The 22,077-nt window shown below is 40.5% G+C and overlaps 1 protein-coding gene across 3 annotated transcripts in view; it reads right to left on the reverse strand.

The window, feature by feature from the left end:
* Nucleotides 1–22,077, reverse strand: part of LOC128877167 (solute carrier organic anion transporter family member 5A1) — a 49,164-nt gene that overhangs the window by 7,342 nt on the left and 19,745 nt on the right. For 2 of the 3 annotated variants that reach the window (XM_054124237.1, XM_054124235.1), the window contains exons 2-13: nucleotides 7,178–7,499; nucleotides 5,597–5,797; nucleotides 4,315–4,368; nucleotides 3,443–3,548; nucleotides 2,317–2,533; nucleotides 2,097–2,240; nucleotides 1,748–1,963; nucleotides 1,562–1,669; nucleotides 1,249–1,482; nucleotides 612–1,154; nucleotides 347–536; nucleotides 64–252 (exon numbers count right to left, since the gene is read on the reverse strand). In XM_054124237.1, coding sequence (XP_053980212.1) covers nucleotides 64–252; nucleotides 347–536; nucleotides 612–1,154; nucleotides 1,249–1,482; nucleotides 1,562–1,669; nucleotides 1,748–1,963; nucleotides 2,097–2,240; nucleotides 2,317–2,533; nucleotides 3,443–3,548; nucleotides 4,315–4,368; nucleotides 5,597–5,797; nucleotides 7,178–7,386 — 2,411 coding nt within the window. In that variant the 5' untranslated portion in view covers nucleotides 7,387–7,499. The remainder of the gene's footprint in view (nucleotides 1–63; nucleotides 253–346; nucleotides 537–611; nucleotides 1,155–1,248; nucleotides 1,483–1,561; nucleotides 1,670–1,747; nucleotides 1,964–2,096; nucleotides 2,241–2,316; nucleotides 2,534–3,442; nucleotides 3,549–4,314; nucleotides 4,369–5,596; nucleotides 5,798–7,177; nucleotides 7,500–22,077) is intronic. The other variant, XM_054124238.1, reaches the window with a different exon arrangement.

The following is a 22,077-nucleotide window of genomic DNA, read 5'->3' on the forward strand; positions in this document are numbered from 1 at the left end:
TTAATCATACTTCAAGATTACATTCTTCTTAAAAAGTGTACAAAAACAGAGGATTCACCGTACCTGTATCTAAATTGTTCGATGTCGTATAGCAGGCAACGACCACCTTTTTCTCCGCAAGTGCTCTTCCACAGTAAGCACGTAGAGTCGATTAAGTTACCGAATAAAATAGGAGCTGGTATGTAACCGAACAGTCGAAAGATTACAAATTGCATGCCCAAAGCGAACGACCGTTCTTCCTCCGAGACTGATCTATATATGAAACCAGGAACGAAAAAACACGTATGGAAAGAGTACAACATTGCGCGTTTAAAATAAAGTTGTGTATAGTGAATTTGAAACTTACCGCAATACTATCATTAGCAGTGGCATCTGCGTGATAGCGACGATAAAAGTCATGAAGAACAGTAAAATCAAGAAAGGAAATATTGTTCTGCACGGGGAAGTGCAAGGACCGGCAGTGGCTACCGGTACTACCGTCACTTCCGCAAATTCCGGAGCTGCCGGTGGCAACATTGTTAAGTTTCCGTGTATACCTATCGAAATGCGTTTGAATTATCACCAAGGATGTCCTAATTTCATTTTTTCTCAAGTACCTCGATGACACTTACATGCACAATTGGTGAAATTCGATTTGGAACTAAAGGCAGTGCAGCCTGCGTGGCATGGACTGAAGTACGTCAGACCATTGTTTCCGCAGACTGGCTCGACATCTGTCATTCGACATTCGCAACCAAAGTTGCATGCGGCAGTGAGATTTACTTGAAAAGGCTCCGGGCCCTTCGTGCTGCTGTTAAAGTACGGAATAGTGGTCCCAGCCATCTTCACGTTGTCGCAACCGAGGAAAAATAGAAGGCCGTAACACACCAGGCATATCATGTTCGAGACGAGAACGAATTGTACCGCGCCCTTCGGCCTTAATTCTAATCGTTTGAGCAAACATCCGCCGAAGAAGATCCCAATGCAGGCCCCAGGTATCGCTATCGACCCGGTGAACACGCTGGCCTGACTTTTCCCTAGACTGAACTGTGTTTCGAGATATTTCGGGAGAAAAACGACGAATCCAGAGACAATCACTAGCTCCATGCAAGCTCCCAGACAGGTCACCACGTACACTGGGTTGCACACGAGCCTCCACATGCTCCTGGGTATATCTGAAACAATTACATTCGAAGATTTACATGGATCATAAAGTTGATATTCTATTGGTTACAAAGTAAATTATTATTTCATCTTGAATTGTCTTACCTTTCACATCCTTGCCGTAACCGGAGTCATCCAGTTTCTCTTTCTTGGGTTCCTTGGATTGTTCCTTTTCTTTCTGCGACGCCGATTTATTTTTCTCGATAATTCGTATCTTTTCTTTCTCGCGTTGCAGTATTTTCGGGAAACTGAAGAACGGGATTGCGACTAAAATTAACAATAAACCGCAAAGTAGAAATCCACCCCACCACATGCCGACCCATCTGTGATCGCCTGGACCTGTTGGCAGAAATTTTACCGACGTACGAGTTGCGTACAAATTCTTGACAAGAAACGATCGTTAAATTGGTTTTCTTACCTATATTGATAATCGTCGCGGAAAAGGAATCCATGTGAAAGGACAGTAAATAAGCTCCAAGTAGGAAACCTAAGACTGGCCCAAACGCAGCCATACTATACATACAACCTGAAAGATGGATAATACTGATCAATAGATTTTCTATACACAATTTTAAATCCTCGTAAAAACACCATGATTACTTACCGATATACAAAGAAGCACTCTCTGGCCGAACATGATCGTCTATGTAAGTAGTACCAAGAGTAAAGAGAGGAGAACCGCCGCAGCCTAATAATAACTGAGCAAGTACAAATAACATAACAGGGCCGGCGGTAGACGGTGATCCTTGGATGCAATTATCGAATCTCAAATTATTGTGTGGCGCCAAAGGTGGCGACGACAATCCAGACGACAAACGACCTACGGAAAAACTCCTCTTCGTTAATGTGCCAAACATGCGTGTCTTCGGTTTTACATGACTGGCAGAATATTTAAAAACTCTGTATCATTTTGGAGTTGATTTAGGAGTGCAAGTAGTTAATAGAAAATTTACCCAAGCCCATATCTTGTTCGCGCAACGATACCCCTCGACAAATGTTGTCGGAGCTTGAGTTATTCGCAGCCGTCATCAGATTAGGCTCGGCCGTGAAATGTGGCACCATGAAGATCATCGATCCCAGTCCCATTATTACAGCCCCTAAAATCGGAATCCATGATGAGGAACAACGAATAGTACAGTGTTAAACAAAGAGCCAAGTGGTACAATTGATTACCTATCGCTATCCAAACAGGTATATGACGACGGCTACCGAGATAGCTGACGAAGATGACGGTGATGACATTCCCGATCTCGTAGGAGCTCGCGATGACGCCTGAAAGGCTGGACGGGATTTCGAACCTCTTCTCTATGGTCGTGATCACAGAATTAATGTAACCTGAACTAAGTGCTTGCTGCAACGTGACGAGAAACGAGAGAAGGAACACGAACACCTGAAATCACAAAAATACAGGGAATGATCATCGTCGCCGTGCGTGTAGCTAATCGAACCACGAGGAACACGGAGGAAACCAGATGGGGGACGCGTGCACGGATCGATTCGATGTAATCTTTACTGTAATTGCTGTTCTAAGAATCAGCCGAGTAATTCGCAGTTAGCGCGTCTGCGTTTCGGTCGCACGTATACAGAGGTGGATTAAAAATACGGATGATAAATTAGCAGATGCGTCTGCACGAGACGAGGCTCATACCGGTCTTAATAGTTCTTAATAATGGCGTCGAACTGCCAATTGTATTCGAAGAGATTAAATTGCAACTTAATTTAACGATGGAAATAAAAATAAAGGAGCTGTTTCTACGTAACACTAAACCTACGGACTTTACATTTATATCTCATAACCGAATGGAAGTGTATTTAACTTGGTGTCGGTGGAAGAATTTAATTTAAGAATTTCATTTAATAAAACTACGGATTTATATCTCATTTCTCGCTTACATTTTCTGTAACCGAATGGAAATGTATGTATCTTTACAGTGGATTAAATAACACACAAAACAAATTCGTTTCTCTTTCAACATTATAAACATGAATCCCCAAGGACTCATTCTGTGAAAAATTGCAATCGTTTCGGAACACCTCGTGTCGCGGGTGTTTGGCAATTAACCAACATCGAACGTTGTCAACGTCGCTGTTATCCTCATTTGCGACGCCTTTAAAAGCCTTTCACGGAATGTCGGCAGCATTTCAATGTCGTATCCTTTCGAACGGTGACTCACGACGCCCGGTTTGTACATCCGTGTGCGCCTTACTCGGTTGACGATCGATCAACGGCTTAAATAAATCGCGGGGGGGATCGATTTACGAGCGGATCCAAAGGTGGCGAAGGATCGAGACTACTTACCTTTATTCCGGCGAATCGCTGTATAAAGGCTGGCCTGCAGCTCAGGATTCCGCAGTCCTTCGAGTCCGGATTAAACGGGGGTGTTTGCGGTCTTTCTTTCTCCGTCCTGCTCGAGTCCATGGCAAACGAACAGACAACGTATTGAAAAGTCGAAAGGGGACCGAGGAATCAAAATTTTACACTAGGAAATGCAAAAATGAAAAGCACGTGCTCGATTTTTCCCGATCCTTCAACCGCGATAAATCTCTAAAATTTTTAGATATACCGGATGCAAAGGGTCCAATGTATCAAGTGTTACAGTTAAATAAAGAGACTCGAAACTTGGATACAAATGATGTATAATCGATACAGGAATTACTATTTTCTTATTTTTACACGCTTGACTCGCTGATTCTTGTTCCCAGCTTCGTTTGGAAAACATTGATTCTAGCTTTAGGGCCGTGGAAACACTGTGTTTCGCATCGACAAGTGCATCGAAATTTCTTAATTCCTTGGTGATGCGATGTGTCAACATTTCCAGCCCAACCTTGTCTCGCGTCATTCGGAATCGTACGTCATCTAAACTGCGTCATTCGTTTGAGTGTCGCCTTTCACAAATTTATCTTATTAGAAAAGTATCTCAAATACAATGGCCCTGTGACTTATGCTTTCAAATCTTAATATTTTTATCAGTTCCCCTTAGTTTCGTACAAATAGCGATAGCATACAATCTCGCAGTTAAAGGATCACAGAATAAAAATGATCCATTTAAGAAAACAATACTGATAGGATATGTACAAGACGATTTTCCGTGCATCGTGCATTAGATGTTCAACGTGCAATCGTCTTTTCGTTAATTACACCGGTCGATACGATAATCGTGCTGCATTTACCTGTCCACCATGGAAGCACTGGGATTCCTGCTGTGACATTTGATGATAAAATCTCTGCAAAAGGGCAAAAACGAGAAACAGGAAGCATGAATAAATCTGGTGCCAGAGAATGCACCATGAGTGCGTGCATAAATGAGTTAGAGCGAATCAACTGGAAGAGTTTCACGATCGAGTACGTTTCCCAACGAAAGGAGTGTCCAAACGATAAGCCAATGCAACGATTACAGAGGAATCTATTTCACGCACGGTATATGTGTCACGGTCAATCATTGGTGCTTTCACTTTCTACAATTCGGACGACGTTACGTTGCAATTTGGAAACCACGTATGCAAATTTCAGAGACGAATGACGCTGCAAAGAATAGTCGATTTCGCAACAAAGTTCAATAGCAGAAACATTGTTCGCGGCTTGCATTCGTCGTGAATTTCTCTTTTTCACTCCGTTCGCAAGAATCTAATCGAATTAGAATTAAAGTAGTTGGACAAAAGTGTCGCAAGAATGATGCAGTCGGAGACAATCGTTATGCAAGGAATCTATACTATGTTAGTTTAACTGTAACTTGCATGGATAAACAGAAATAGGATAAACAGAAATTTATTATACACTATATTAGTACGCGCAATTGGCAAAGATATTTGGTTGCACACGGGGTTACTCAAACATTCAATGCGATAAAGTCTGTCGCGAATCTCCGTTCTGCATCACAGTGATCAACCGTTTTCTTTGCATCGATTTGTTTGTTGTATGATACAAGTAGCGAGAAGAGGGCCACAAGAGTTGCAACGCATCTATTTTGACAAAATCTTGTTACAGAATGTTAAGCCTACATTCGAACATGTGTCACTGAATATTTAAAAATAAGATAACACATTGTTGACCGGTCACGAGTGAACTCGTGTTTGTACTTGCATTATCTATTTCAATTTATGATGCCCAGGGCGGTATAAAATATTGCAAAAGCTTTGTGTCGTGTATGTAAAATATTTCATTTCAATTCATTATGTTGGTAAAATATAAAGTTTATTTGCGAAATAATAGCCAGTGACGTGAAGTAGTTTCTGTAGGAAATTGCCGATCAGCAATGTGTTAAAAATTTATCTACATTTTATGGACATTTTCTTTCCAAAAATAAAAGAACCTTCTCGACGATTACAAACATAAGTTCGACATTTTGCAGGAAGGTCCGCAATCGAAACGTGGCAGCTCACGAGGCGTACTCGCTTAATAGAAGTGTTAGATTTTCACCAAAAGTCCTCGTAATTCGGTCACCAGCTCACTCACCTATGGTCCACGAGGCCGGAACTGGGATTTCTACTGTGACACCTTATAACAGTATCGTGAGTCAGTCTGCTCCCGGTAGCCTGCAGCGGGTCTGTGGTCTCATCCGTGCCCGTGCCAGTACTCTCCGCATAGAGCCCTGTCATAGCGTACATGCTTTCGTTCCTTCGATGTCCAGCATGGTAATTGCTGCCAGACTCGGACCTGGTAACGTTAAAGCCGAAGGTCAGCGAGCAATTTGGAAGTGATCCATTAGTTCTCCATTCTCTCTCCCTCGCTATTAACCTGAGCGCTATGTGTTCCCGATAATGGTATACGTGTTCCAGATTAACAATATGTACAGCGTTCCAGGCACGGATTAATTCGCCGTAGGCGTGAGACCGGTTTTCAATTTAATTTATTATACCAATCCACTCGTTTCTGACGGTAGCTTGGCAAGCGAATGATCGTTTCAGCCCGTGGGTTCCGCGCACGTAGGCATCCAACTTTTGGAACCGATTGGAATTTGGTTAGACACGGGTTTCTGCTGTTTCTAGGGCAACGTTTCCCGGTCTCTCGGATGACGACGGAATAAAATTACCATTATTTAGTTGATATTCGCACGGGTACCCGCGACGTAACGCGATACAAATGCCACGAGACAGGAAGTTTGTTACATTGTCGAGGGAGCGCAATTTCTCGGTTCCCGTCCTGTTAACATTAGAAGGAAGAAGACGAACAGAATCCTGGAAGCCCCTGGACGCCTGAACCTGTACTTGCCTGAACATTACACGTAGACCCCCGGTCGAAGGATCATATTACTTCTCTAGGTAAAAGGAGCTCTCCCTTCGCGCGAATTTTTTCCAGGGCATCGCTTTAGAACGCCGCGCGTGAAAATTGCAGGCCCGCGACTGCGACGTTTCTTGATTTAAATATTAAGTTTTCGCCATTCGAAGGCCAAGAATAAGCATGTAGATACACGCCGATAGAACTCGCTCGAAGGATATTTTTCAACAAATGATGTCGAAGCCTACGTACATGGATTTTCGAGGGAATACTTTTTGTGGGATACGTATTTACAGAGTTATGAATTAATTAGTTTCTTTTCAAATGATTGTTGAAATTCATTTTCTAATTTTTACTTACTGTACATACAGTATGTAGCCTGATTTTAATATTATCAGATCCTAACAGAATTTATGTAGCACCATCATAGTCCAAGAGCCGGTGACGACTTTTCTTTTCTTTCTATTTTTGTGACAAACAAACTACGCAATATATAGCAACCAGGCAAAATACGCTTCTGTACGCGCTAATGATGCAAATGTGTTGAAAACAGATAAAGAACCCTCCGCAGTCGTACCCTGAAGTCGTGCTCCAGGAGTCCAGGCTCGTTATCTCGGCCCAGTGAGTTAAACGCGTCAAGAAGCTAAGACGAGATTCGAAACCGGTCGGTTAAGCGGGAAAATTAACGACGAGTAGGCCGCTCGTGGCGTTCTTTCGCCTAAGTTTGAAACAAAGACGAGCAATGGGCTCGTTACGAGCGGAGCGTGTCGCGGGCAAACTACGAAATTCCGTTCGGCGCGAACCAGAGGCGAGAATCACCTTTTGTGCCCGAAACCGCCGCCGCTCTCGTTCCTCTTGTGGCCACTCTCGGATCGTTTGTGGCCAAAGGCACTGGATATGCTCTCGGCGCGTTTGTGACCGCTCTCCGAGCGTTTGTGGCCGATGAAACCACCGCCGGACTCCGTGCGTTTGTGGGCGAACATGCTCGAGCTCGAGCCGTTCCTCTTGTGCCCGCTGGTCGACGCCATTTTTCTTCCTTGGCCCGCGTCTACCCCGACTTTTGCACCTTCCGCTTCCTCCCTATGAAGATCCTTCAATTACGGCCTCAACGGCGACATTTTTTGCTCCGTGCCCCCGTTGCCTGAAAACAAAAGCAAAGTACCGTTTTAGATCGTGCGACGGGACTATTTTGTTTTGGAGTGGCTATTGAAATTTAGATCTAGGCGAGTAGCTCCAGGGTTATTCCTTCTTTTTCATTTTTTTCTTATTATTTAATGCGATTAGAACCTCTTTATAGAGATTATTTCGCTACTTACACAATACATACATAGTTACATAATACATGATAAATAATACGTAGTGCACAAAACAGGATACATTGTCGGTGAAGATTAAATCTTTAAGTTGCAGTTTTTGAAATATAAACGCAAGAGGTTACAAACTGGCACAGTTGGTTCTGAGAGAAGGATACTCGCCCTCATGGGGAGATGATATTTTAATTTCTCTAGACCTGTTATTCATTTTTCTCTCTGTTTGTCGTATGTAGCACAATGCCATAAAATATGGTCTATGTCTTGACGCTCATATCCGCACTGACATTGTGGATCACTTGTAAAGCTTATTCGCGCAAGTGAGAATGCAAGGGTATAATGCCCTAATCTGCACCTGTTAATTGTTATTATAATTTCCCGCGGCAGATTTTTATTTGTATACCAAGGATTCGGTTGTCGACGGAAATACTTTCTAAAATATTCTACGCCATTGTATAGACCTTTTTTAACCAACTTCGAAAAGGAAGAGGTTACTCAATTCGACATGTATATTTTTTTTTTTTCTTAAGGTATGTTCACCGATTACGCCGAGATGGCTTGACTAATCGAAATTAAACCTGTTGCATCTTATAGTGCATCTCTCCCCGGTGGTCCCATTCTCAAGATTTTTTGCGATATGTCATTTTTTACCCATTTTTTTTTTTTGCAAAAAACCGTAATTTTGATTATGTATGTTCGCCGATTACGCCGAGATGACTTGACCAATCAGAATGAAACCTGTTACATCTTGTGAAGTATGTCCTCCCGGTGGTTCCGCTATCAAGAATTTATTCGATTTGTCATTTTTTACCCGTTTTTTAAGCAAAAAACCGTAATTTTTAGGTATGTTTGCCGATTACGTCGAGATGGCTTGATCAATCGGAGTGAACCTCTTGCATCTTGTAGAATATTTCTTCCAGTAGGTCCCGTAAACGAAACATTTTATGATTTGTCATTTTATACCCGTTTTTTTTAAAAAAAAAAAAAAAAAGAAAACAGAAAAATTTTGTCTTGCTTCTTATCACTGATAAAATCGTAGGTATTATTTATTGCTGTTGTTTTGACACATTCTCTTAGGTCTGTGTATGGGGTTTTAATCGAATTTGTTGATATACCATTCGTTGCGATTTTTGCTAATGCGTCTGCATTTTCATTTCCCTTAATCCCTATATGCGCCGGTACCCAATAGAATATCACTTGACTATTGTTTGAGGTTACTGTTGAAAATTGGTAAACCTTTTTTCTTATTTCAAAAATATACGGATTAGTTTTGATGTCAAACTTAAGATTATTTAAGGCGTGCAGCGCACTTAGGGAGTCAGTGAATATTTGAGCATTTCTATTTGGAACACTTAAAGCAATGTCTATGGCATCCCTCAACGCGATGCAATTCCTTCTTTTTATTTTGTATAACGTTTTACGCGTTGTACATTCGTATTGAATCTAGTCGGAGTGACTAATGTTTGGGCAAATTCGTGATTTCACGCTTGTAGAACGTCTCATGTTTCCAACGCAAAAAATTGCTCTAAGCGATGTTTATTGTTTATCTCCTTGACAACAATAGACCACGGCTCGTGATAATCAGTGATAATCAATCTGACGCTGTGCCAACACGACTGGTCGCGATTTACGCGTTGGAGCGTTGTCTGAATTCGCTCGCGACTATTCGGCTCCGTTCCTCACGGTAGATAATATCTGAACGGGCCATTGAAAAAGGTAAATCCGCGTGTCGACACCCGTTTGATGCAATCGTACGACTAATTGACAACAGTTCAACGAACCTGCTTCCGTAAGGTCAGGGCCGTTCAGCAAACGCGAGTCTGAGCGCGAGTAGAATAGCTGTCGTCTTCGTTAGGGAAATAGGAGGATAACTGTATCCAACGCTTTGTCTGCGACCACGGTGCGCTTTTGCAACTGTCAGAAACTGTCGAAGAATACTTGCGAGATCGACGAAAACTGCGTTCGCTTGCACAGGTGTGGCGAGCTATTGTCACACGTGGACAAGATGCTTGTTTGGACAGAAATGTTTTCGTGTTCCTGACAAACATTCGTTTCTCGACAATATATATTTGACAAAAATTTCATGCCTCGTCGAGATGTACGACTTTTGTTTAAAACATTTTTTCGAAGGATCACTTTTTTCTCAGACCATTTTTCTACTTTTCTTTAGGAATTTTTTTTCTCATAAATAGTAAGAGTTGCTCCTATATCATATTCGATGAAATATGCTTCATTTTGACCGAGGGAATAAAAAAGAATTTCATATCTCATCGAGATATACGACTTTTATTTAAAACATTTTTGTCGAAGGATCACTTTTTTTTTCTCAAAATCTTGGACCAAAATAGAAAAGTTGCTGGCCATATGGAAAACTATATTCTTCTTCTAATATCTCGAGAAATGAAAGTTTCTGCATACTATGCTGCGAATGTGAATTTTGTCCGTTAAGCGACCGCGAGAAACGCTTACGCGACGATATTAGAAATAGATCACGGAGGATACGTGTCAGGCAAATCAGGGTCGACTAACGAGGAAACCGTCCGACCAAAATGATCGTCGCCTCGTGGCACGGAAGTTGGCCGCGAGAAGCCCGTGCTAGCCCCGGAACTTTAATTGGCGTCGAATTAATTAATGCGACGTTTCGATTTCCGCTACGAGCAGACGAGCACCGCCCGTCTCCGCGTTTACGTAACGAAAATTGCGCAAGTTTCTGCTCGAAACTTTCGTCGCGGTGGCCCGTTGGCCGTTAGCCTTGCGACAACAGAGATTTCGTCGTTGACCAGGAGACGAGACCTGACGTTACTCTCTCTTTCTCTCTTTTACTATAGCGCAGTAATCGAGGAAATAATCGTGAACTGAATCGCTCGCCGATGTTGCAAGAATCGTGACGCTGATCGAGCGCCGCCTTTGCAGTTTCTTCGAATGTGGGGTATGGCCCACTGCGACGACGAATCGATCACTTTCGCGCTTCGATTTTAGGGACCTCGAGGATAGCGAATCATGGAGCTATGTGAACCTGGCACCCGACTTTTCAAAAATTAATTTTTTTTTTTATAGAAAATGATAGTATTTCGTTTGTACCTTCATCAATTAATAATTAAAAAAAATTAAAAAAAATGGTCAGCACCCAGCATTGAGATTATTGAAATCTGTTTTTTCCGTATTCTTTAGTACGTTTGTACCGCTTTTCGTTTCGTTTGTACCTCAATAGTTTAAATTTTACAAGCAATTGTTGATACGGTTGAATTATAAAAGTTAAACTATTGCAGTACAAACGAGTACAAACGATTCTAAAGACGAGAGAAAAAAAGACAGTTTTAAAAATCTTGAAAATTGACGATTTCCACTCTTACGTGGATCAACAATTGCTATATAATTTAAACTATTGAGGTACAAACGAAACGAAAAGCGGTACAAACGGGTACAAACGATTCTAAAGAACAGGGAAAAAGCAGATTTCAAAAATCTCAATCTTTTTAATTTTATTTAATTATTAATTGATGAAGGTACAAACGAAATTATTGGTGGTACAATCAAGGACAAACGAAATACTATCATTTTCTATAAAAAAAAGAAATTAATCTTTGAAAAGTCGGGTGCCTGGTTTACATAGCTGAATCATGGCACTGTCTGTGTGGAATTGGGAGGTTTAAAAAAGTGTTCCAGGCTGGACTTACAATAAATTTATTTTTTATTGGAATCTTTTCAGTGCGGAGATCTTGAAGAAGACATCTTGCAAAAGATTTTGTTGAACTCGGAAGAGTGAATCAGGACATTTAAAGAGAACATTATGAAGAGCTTTAACATGTTCACGCCGGCGCTGCTATTTGCGTTTCTCATCATGGGGCGGCGCGGTGGTAAACGTTATCTGATAGGCACGCGAGCGTGAGCCACCGGTGGTACACGCCGACGTGGACGTTAAACGCGATTTTATCTAGAAAGAATCTAGAATGAATACTCGAAAATTAACCCTCTAAACTAGAATCTCTATTTCAGCTCAACTATTGTTTGAAAAATATGAGTCTCCTTCAGTTCGTAATAATCCTAAAAGATTCTCATTAGTTGGCTTGCTTTTGCAAAGAAACAAATAAAAATCGAGTTCAGGTAATTTAGATTTCAATTACTAAAGAGATTCTGCCTATCCCTGGCCAGGACACGTGTAGCACTTTTTTCAGCGAACGTTTTTTTTTTCAGTTTATCGATCAAACGTGGCCTTGATTTCGTCCCAATGAAAAATTGAAGGAGGTATGCGGCGCAGTATAGTCGCCTAACGAATTCAAAGTCAGGGATACGTCGTAACGATCGCGCGAGGGTATAGCAAGAGGACAACTAAACGGCGTCAGCTGGCGATGTTTCTTCCACTTCCGGTAAAACATAGTATCGAATAGTATTCGACATCAATTTAATCAAAATGACAATCAACGACTGCGAGCGAAGTGGACGATCGTTGATCGATCGAAGTTTTAATTAACCGTGAAATCATTCGCGATGATTGACTATCGAGTTAACGATTAATATGCAGGCTTATGGATACAATAAAATATAGTTCGCTCTATAATGCATTTAATTACGTTTCCAGAATGAATATTAATGATACCATAGATTAAAATGTCATAGTATTTTGTGTATGTATACACATATATGAGCTGTTATATTTGAAAATGGAAAAAATTGACTTTTTAAACAAAAAATGAGTTAACGGTATTTTTAGTAAGACAAGACACCTTCTCTTCATATTTATAATCATATATTCAATGGAGAATGGTTCTTTTATGAAATAACGAGAGAATTTTGGCTATAAAATGTTATCGCAAAAATATGAAAAAAAAAAAATGGTCTTACTCCATTTTTAAATGTAACAGCTCATATATGACTTAAGTATTTGGGAGGAAAGGTCATTTTCGTGAAGATTTATCGTTTCTTCTTGCAAAAATTCCCAAAGTCACGTGCGATCAGCATTCGCGATTAAACAGCATTCTCGTGTCAAGCAATAAATGTACGAGTCGCGAGCAAGATCAAAACCGTCGTTAATTTCGAGCGGACTTATTTTGAGGAGAAATACCTCACGTGACGCTGCGATTAAGCGACTTTATCGGGTGGTAGGGTTGCATAACCGCGCGTTTTTTCGCTACCTTTTAATAAACGCTCGTTGCGGAGCAAAACCGGAAGTTACGGAACCGATGTTGTTTCTACGAAATTCAGAATATTTTGACTTGAAACAAAATGCAAGAATATAGTGTTAATTTTTAACGTCATTGATGCCATCCTTCCTGTGTCGTTTATTTATTTATTTCAAAGAAACGTTGCTGTTTTACAATTCACGTATTTATTAAATAACCTGCTATTTAAAAACTGACGTCATTTAAAGGCTCTGGAAAATTCGAGGGTCGCCATTTTGGTACCACTCTTCCTGTGGTATTTATTTGTTCATTTTGAAGATACGTTACGATTTAAAAATTGATAACTGTCAGGATATGTCTGTCTCGTTTAGCGAAAATTTATCTCTGACGATCTGTGAACGTTCTATACGAGACACATCGAGGAGACAAATATTCGACGGAGTGAATTCAATTTAAACAATTTCAGTTTCCGGCGGAAATTAGCATTTAAAAGCTACATCTTCGCGGGTGGGTTAAAGCGTTAAGGATTAAACTTTCCTTCATTCGGTGATGAAATCTTCGTTAGTAAACCGCCGTTAGTCGCAAACCCAATTATACACCGCTGATCGCATTATGTCTGAGGTTATATACCTCGTTCTATTCCAACCTCAAATAGCATTAGCGGGTTATGGGGTTACGTACTCGTAAATCCCTTCCGGCCATCATTTTTCTCATCTCTTCCAGGGCGTTAAGTCCACAAAGCGCACGGCACTTAAACTTCCACAGAAACGAACTTAAACGTAACACAATTACTTCAACGAAGTGTCATCGCTACGCTGGAGACGGACAGGGCTTTTAACATACTCTTTGATAATATGCGCACAAAATATGTTTAATGTGCGGTTTTCAAATATTTGAATTGGTGAATGTTTTCATTAGTTCTTTTGAATTTCATTCCGACGGCTATGATATGCGAATATACGTTGTTATATGAAATTAAGTTTCTTTGTATTTCATGAATATTATGTGCAAGTGTGAGAAGTAAGATGTTATGAGTGTTGTTGCTAAGGTTTATCAAAGTTTATAAACATTTAATTTATGGTCTCTCTTTTGTGTGTTTTGGTCGGATCGTTCAAGTTTATGAAGAATCCTGATAAAAATATAATTCGAGTAAGATGTTAAGTGTGTTGTGTTGGTCTCTTATGTGTCTTTTGGTTGGATTGTTCAAGTTTATGAAGAATCCTCATAAATAACTCCCAGAGGGAGATAGTAATACAATATTAATTATGAAAATCCTCCTTCGAGTTGTAAATTCATTCTAAGTAAGGCGACAGTTAAAGCGTCAACTTGAATAGAAGTATCTGGCATAACTTGTGGGATGACCTAACAGATATCTGACTAATGCCACTGAACTTGCAGGAAACCAATAAAAAGTAAAGAAATATCCAGTTAACGTCCCTCGATAAAAATTATAAATTGTTAAGAACGAACGTAAATTGTTAACGAACCATTGGTCAACGAGGATAATTACAGCTCGAGAGACCGATACCCTTGACGAGAACAAGTTATCGTCCCACGAGAGCGTCGAAAAGCCACGAGGATCGAAAATATTTGGCGGTCGCCCAGCGCGTCGACCCCCCCCCCCCCCCCAAAGCTCGAAAGAATGCCGTCGTAAAACTCGTTTAACTTCGAACTTTGAATGGTTCCTCCGCTACTGGAACACGCGAAAAAAGAAAAAAAAAAAGAAAGAAAGGAACGGAACGAAAGGAAAGTCGGATGAATCGAAGACAGTCAATTTTGCCAAGCGAGTCGCGTGGCCTCAGTCGCGTTGAAATTAGCATCGACTCAGGCTCTATATTTTTCCCCGTAACCCAGTTCCCGTCGATCTATCATTCCCATTGCTCGAAATGATATCGTGCGAAACCCGCCCGCCCGCCTGGCATCGTTCGTTGGGGAAAGTCTGCGCGGGCAGAAACGACTCGCGGATTCGGCGAGAAGTTGAAATACGGCGTTGCGGTACGATATCGTGCGGCTCGGTCGGCCTAAAGGCTGACCTAGTGCCCAACCCATCGCCAGGAACTTGAAGACCTCCCAGCACGCGAGGGACCATTCAATCTACACGTGAGGATGGATGGATGGCCCACGGCTTAGACCGTACCACCGTGATAGGGGCGAGCTAGCGATGGGACCAATCCTGTGACACGCTCGCTGATATCGATGGTTGTCGATATATGTACAATCAGGGTACTGAGTTGCAACGAGGCATTGCACACTGCGGAACCGTAACTGTAGCAATTTACTTTTTAATGTTTCAGGGTTATAATACATAATAATGTATTATCATATATTCAATGCATATATTTATGTTATTTTATATATGGTATATTTTCAATACAGGTACCTTTATAATATTAAATTTATAATATTATTATAAAGGTACCTATATATATATATATATAATATATTTATAATACTATTACCTTTGTAATAATAAATGATAGTAAAAACGATTTTTTGCGATAATTTAGTCATATAAATATACATACTTACATACGTTTATGTATTCATATAAGTATTCGCGTGGTTATGTATTCATACAAGTATTCATATGTTTACATATTCGTGTAAGTATTCCTATATTCATATTCCTAAAATAATTAATTTTGTAAAAAGAGTAATATATACAACATACGTCTATAATTCGTACATATATTTAGAATTTAATTCATATACATATATATTACATACGACTGAGATTAGAATTATTAGATCGTCCTCCACTTATCATTTCCTAGCCCAGAGTATAATATGTTAAAATCATGATACGGAAACTCTCCGCAATATACTGTAAACAAATCTACTGGAATATACTAGTGTAACAGTCTCAGTCCCATCGCTACTCGACTGCAACCCTCCTCCGCGATATCGCGCGCGGGCGCGCCGATCGATGGATCGCAAGCAATCTGCTGCACCTCGATACACGCGTCGATCGAAGGGAAGTGCCATCGCGACGTTTCCTGCGGAGATCGAGTTCCCGTCAGGAAGAAATCAATTAAATTTGTCCAAATTATCGCCGAGGTTAGCTACCGCATCGCGAATCGCTGCGACGAAGGGAGCTCTCGCGAACGAGCCCTTCGCAATTGGGCACGAATTGCCTCGCAGGTTCCGGAGAGGTGATTTACGACGGCCATTGTACCGATTGGATCTGCGTTAGACCTTCGTGGTATTCGTACGGTAATTAGAGAGGACGTTTCGAGGATTATTTGATGTATGTTCCAACGACGATGGAATAAATTGTCTTTGTCTATTTGTTGTGAGAGGCAATTGAATACTTCTGATTAGTAGAATTGCAGAAAGTAAGTCAAGTGGCAATTGCCGATTTGCAGGAAAACATTTAACGAGCGGTCGCTCGGTTCCCAGTAATTTAAGATCGCGTTTGTATCGTTGCTTCTCGTGTTCATTCTTGATCTTGCACGGTTCTACTTGCTCTCTGGATCACACTGGATTCTTCGGGATTTATCGCGTGACGCAGAAGTCGTTGAACAATTACGATAGTGGAATTGTTGGCGTGGTGAACTTCGAGTGCGGATTCGCTGAAATAATTCCTGTAGTTGAAAATTCGATAACTCGTCCCCCAGATGAGTAAAGTTCTTATGAATCCTTGATAGAGCGACACAAGTTGACCTTGACTCGCACTGCGTTTATGAATAAACTAAAATTGGCGGTAGTTGCGTCAAGTTTCACTTTTATTTGCGACTTTAGTTGGAATCCATAAGATAAGCATCCAATTTCGTGAAATAAACCTGAATTTAATATTTTAAGTTTAGAAATAAATCTCTAGGAAAATGAATCTTTTCGTGTATTAAATTTAATAAATTCGGGTTATATATTGATTTGAGGCTTGGTTCAGGAGCAGCAGTTGATGACTTTAGAGAATCTTCTATATACATGTATAAATAAACTTGTTAAACTTCGAAAGTTTACGTCAAGTACTTTACCTACAAAAGAATCACAAATGTTGCCTTAAAACTGGCTCCAAAAAAAAGAGTGTCTCCTTAAACTGAACGTTCGCGGATCTTATATATTCGCGCAATAAAGTCGTTAAATAAAAAGAAAAGAAACAAATACACGTGCTCAAGGAGTAATAGCCTGTTCGAAGCTGACGATCATCCCCCAATCGATAAACATTCCCATTTAGTCCCTATCGGGACCGCATATTACCTTCCCAGCGTCCCCCTTCGCGGATGGTGGAAAATTGAGACCGCTTTCGATGCAGTTTCCCATGCAATTTTGTTGCTGATAGAATTTCCGGGGCCATCTGTAATTAATGCACGAGAAACTAATTTATCGGCCGAAAACGCGAGAGGAAAATTTCACGCCCACACATAAAGCGATTTATTAACCGGATCGAGCGTGGTTATTGGTAAATTTCGTCGCGGCTCGTTGATTAATTTAATGGGGGGCCAGCCAACCAACCCCCCCGATAAACGCCCCCTGGTCGAGGTCTCGAGGCAAAGACGAGGAGACCGCTGTCCCCTGAATTCTTGATTCCCGCTCTTTGTGTCCGCGAACACAATTGCATATTGTAGGCTGGAAGCATGTCACCGGCCGATTCACTGGTGCACAATGCTGTACACGCCAAGAATTGCACCGCCTACCTTCGTGACGCTAGATTGTTTGTCGAGTGAAACAGCAAAAACGGAAAGGTTCCACGGTAACGGCATTAGGACGAATACTTCCTTGCGTCACACGATTATTCCACTTTCGGTAGGGAATTTTTTCTTTTTTATTGTGTAGGTATATTTAAATGCCACTAAATTTGCTTATTCATTGCACCCTACGACTCCTAAATCACGTGTACCTACATTGCTTTATTACTGATTTAGGTTACTATTGATATTGTTGAAAATGTAGCAATGATCACTCTAGTAAAGTTCAAAATGAGCGCCGCTATAAGTCGCGATATAAAATACTAGTTTGAGTTATCTTTAAAATATAAAACAATCCTTTATTTTAACAACAACCTAATGCGTTTGCAGGAATTATTTTGTGAATTTCTCGGACCAGTCGTTGGTCAACATTGAAGAAATAATAATAATTGTACTTTAAGGAGGTGCTCTTTCTCTTTGAGTCAAAAGATTTATTGGGGGTTATTCATGATGCTCGAGGTCTCCAAAATATTTCTACCAAATTAAATACAAACAAAAATGTTTAATTGCCAAAGTCCTAACCGTTTGTATATACATATATCTCAGACCATTCTATAAAGATTATTGTACACGAGACTTGGTTATTCTTTATTTTTGCCGCAAGAAAATTGCCTCGAAATTGATCAAATAAAAGAGTACCCCTTTAAAGCGACCGTATTTCGTTTTATTCGTTTGAAAACAGCTGATATCTGGTTTTGGAACGAGCGAACGAACTCTCGACTGGATCAACTATTCCTCAAAAGAAACGTCTGACCGGAAATGACTCATTCGTTTCACTTGTATCGAACTGTACGATTCCTATTACGCAGAACCGGCGCCGGCGGCTGAAAAAACGATGAAAAAAGTTTGTATATTCGTCGACGACCCACATATATCGTTATTTACTGCATCTACTGCGGACCTCGTCGAGGCGAAAATATACCTGTCCGCGGGCCAATCGAAAAAGGTTGAATAAAAAATTCAACTGCACCCTCGCTTCCGTCGCTACAACCGCGAAGAGAGCAGCTCTTCCCGAAGTTTAGCCAATGTACGCGGTGTACCACTTGCTGGCGATTGGGGCACTTAATCGGATGAATTATCGTTCTTTGGATGTCGGGTAACATCGCTAAATCAGAAGAATGCCCTTTCAACTTGTCCAGTGGGCCTAGTAAATGTAAATTTGTTTGGCTTTGGAGCTGCATTTGACGTGCTTCTTACGAAGGAAAATTGTTTTCATTAAAGACATCGGACCTTGGATTCTTCAAGGAAACAATCTTTGAATTCAATCAAGGAATTCTCGAGCATAAAATTGCACCAGACAATGTCCCATTAGAGAATGGGACGCAATATCATAGCACAATTAGAGCTCTAGTTTTTTCTTGATCAGTGATGACTATAAATAAAAGACTATTCATCTTTTATTATTATAGATTTTTATGTAGACATAATTCCAGAAATGGAATTATCTATTATTATTACTCCGTATTATTTTTATGGAGTCCACGATTGGAACTCTAGTTTTTTCTAAACAAGTGACGACTACAAAACACTATTCATCATTAATTCATCCTATATCAAGATTTTTATGTAGAATATCACCCATATCTGGTACCAATCGCCGCACGATCGACTTCGTTTCGACCCGACTTTAATCGCAGCGTTCGTGATCGCCGATTGCGATTGCTTTGCGCGAAAGAAAACTTCTCTAATTACGGATTCCCTAAAGTTTCGTCGGCTTCTGCGGTGTTTTGCGTTTTCGAGGACGCGCGATGCGGCCGTAACGGGACACCCGGTATGGGCACGAGCGACCGGAAACTTTTGGCACTGCAATAATATACCGCTATACGGTACTGCAGAAAAATATAATGCGACGCCCAGGCTAGCTTTATATAGACCCAGTCGTATACCTGTTCTATGTACCGAAAACGAACGCAATCCCCGGGTCACCAGGCGTATTGACTCCATGATAAATCACCGCGATGCCAAGTATGCACTGCGACTCCCGCTTGTTAATGATTGCCTATAAAACAAGCCGCATAGAACGCCGCTGCTGACCTGATCGTAATTACTAATTCTGCCTTCGAATGCGTCGAGGTTCAGAGCTTATCTTCTCACGGACCACCTCGATTAAGGATCGTTTTTGGCGGATACAGTCGGACTTTTATTAAGGAGGTACACCTTTTTTTATCAGTCTCGATGCAATTTTACGTATATTAAGCTGGCGTAGCCATTTCAAAAGGCCAATGCCAAATTAACACGATATTTTTTTGCTATTTATTTGCTAATTATTTGCCAAAGAATTAATTTGTTTGCTTCAGCCGTTTTCGAGAAACAATGGTTATGCTAGCGTAACACTAAGCTAGCGTAGCCACTTATTGTATCTCTGTACCTAACAGGGATATTAATTCCATTCTTGCAGTATATTTTTTTGCTAATTATTTGCTCTTAATCCACCGAATATAAATCTTTTTGCCCCAGCCGTTTTCGAAAAACTGTGGCTGCTCTAGCTTAATATTGCGATTTTCAGAATTTTCTTCCAGCCAAAATACTTGACGTACGGTCACGAGATTTGGTAAGTTGATTTGTACATATGTATACAAGATTCTCGGAAATTTTCAACCGTCTTGGTCGGATTGTTTACTAGTTACGTGGAATATTCTAGGTCACTTCAAGTGGAACGAGAATGTTAACGCAAGTGAGTCCACCACGATGATGGTTCGAATTAATGAAAAGTAATTTTGTTCCATTCATTATCAATGGAACTATAGAATTGTACGCGTTGTAACGTTCGGAGGTCCGAAACTAGAATGTCTCGTCGTTATGGTTGTGACGACCGTTGGAGTCACCACCTTTTGTTTTTAGAATTCGATCGGCCCTTATTAGGGAAAATGGATTAAAAGAATATTAACTAAATGGCGGCACTTTAGAATTGAATATTCGATTTTTCAGGCTACTTGAGTATGTCTCCTAACTGCGATGATACAAAAAATACTTTATATGCTATTTGAATATTATGCGACGAATTTGTTGTTCCAACATCTCTCTTTTGGAAATTCTCAAGGTCAAGATGTTACGTAAGTACATGTACTTTCGTATTACACTGCACACCTGACATTACACTACATATGTCCAGACGTCTATATTGACACGAACTTTTACGTCGACGCAAGGCACAGATAAGAGGCCATAATACATTAATATAATAATCGAATTTGATGATGTAACCAAGACGGACACGGCAGTGAATCCTCTAAGGAAGCACGAAGTTCCGCTAGACGGAACGTCAGTGAAAAGACGCGACGCGATCGTCTTCGAACAATCTTTTTAGTTATGTAAACGTGTCGAAAACACATTACGAGCGTATTCGGTGATTAGCTTCCATCCAATTATCCCCTACGCACAGTAGTCGCAACACATAACTTCGTTAAGGTACTTCCGATGTAATCCGACGAGCATTTAATTATGCAAAGAGCGGAGGCGCCGATCGGCGCGAAATTGTGAATTAAATATTCGAATTGATTTAAAATTCTGCTTTAACTGTGCGAACGCGAGTAACGTTTGAAATATCGATTCCACGAGCAAATACGTTAAACGCTGCACTTGATCCTGGGCGAGATACTCTAGGCTGTGTTTCAAGTGCGACAGCAGAACTTTAATGAAAGGGTAGCTCGAAGTTCGACTTATGTTTGAATGAAAGAGATATTCATTAGAAGTCTGAGATTTTGTGACTCTTCTTGAAGTTAAGGTACTGAATGAGAATTAATTTTTATAGTAGCATTTCAAATATTAGGTCGTCCTATATATTCGTGCTGCAGACTGAGCCAATATTTAATTAAAAAAACTACAGAAATTGTATAGTGACTGTATAATGACTATGTCGAAAAGGTGGGAGAATATTGTAACACGAGAGAGATTACCTTTTTTTAGAATACTTAAGGCATGAACTTATGGGACGACCTAATATTAGAAATCATAACAAGCCAGACCTGGGTCACGCTTTTAAGAGCAACTATTTTTCTAGGAAAAGTCAAAAGGATGAACTATCCTTCTTTGATAATACACGGAGCTTAAGACTATAATATAAACAACGTGACGTGCTTGCACCATTAGATTGTTGCTCGGTTGATGACAAAATTACTATTCGACGTACGTAAACGCTTAGCTATAGGGTACGTCATAGCTGTTATTCCGTGGCAAGGAACGTCGATATAATTAGTATCTAACGTCACTTTCATTCTCCTCTTCGATCCCCTGTCGCGTTAATACGCGACCAGTCGATCCCCTACACGAGATGGCTCTGATTTTCGCAGACGAAGACAGGTTAAAAATAATATCTTCCTAGAAGAAGTCTCAACCTGATGGACATTACGATGTACCCATGCATGAAGTTTAATAGTCGTGAAATCTCGTGTATTGTCACTCTTCTAACGGATTATAAGTGTACTTGAAAACTAGTAGGCGTAGATGTGACTTCACATTCGATTATATATGACTCTAGTCTAAATAAAAATATTTATTGTAATAATTATATGTGCTCTTTTGAAGTGTATAACTGGAGGAATATTAAAAGTTGTATGGCTCTCCATTATAAATAAATGGTAAATTTACTTCAGAAATGCACA

The sequence above is a fragment of the Hylaeus volcanicus genome, chromosome 5, assembly GCF_026283585.1.
Source record: "Hylaeus volcanicus isolate JK05 chromosome 5, UHH_iyHylVolc1.0_haploid, whole genome shotgun sequence".
In the NCBI taxonomy this organism is placed as follows: domain Eukaryota; kingdom Metazoa; phylum Arthropoda; class Insecta; order Hymenoptera; family Colletidae; genus Hylaeus; species Hylaeus volcanicus.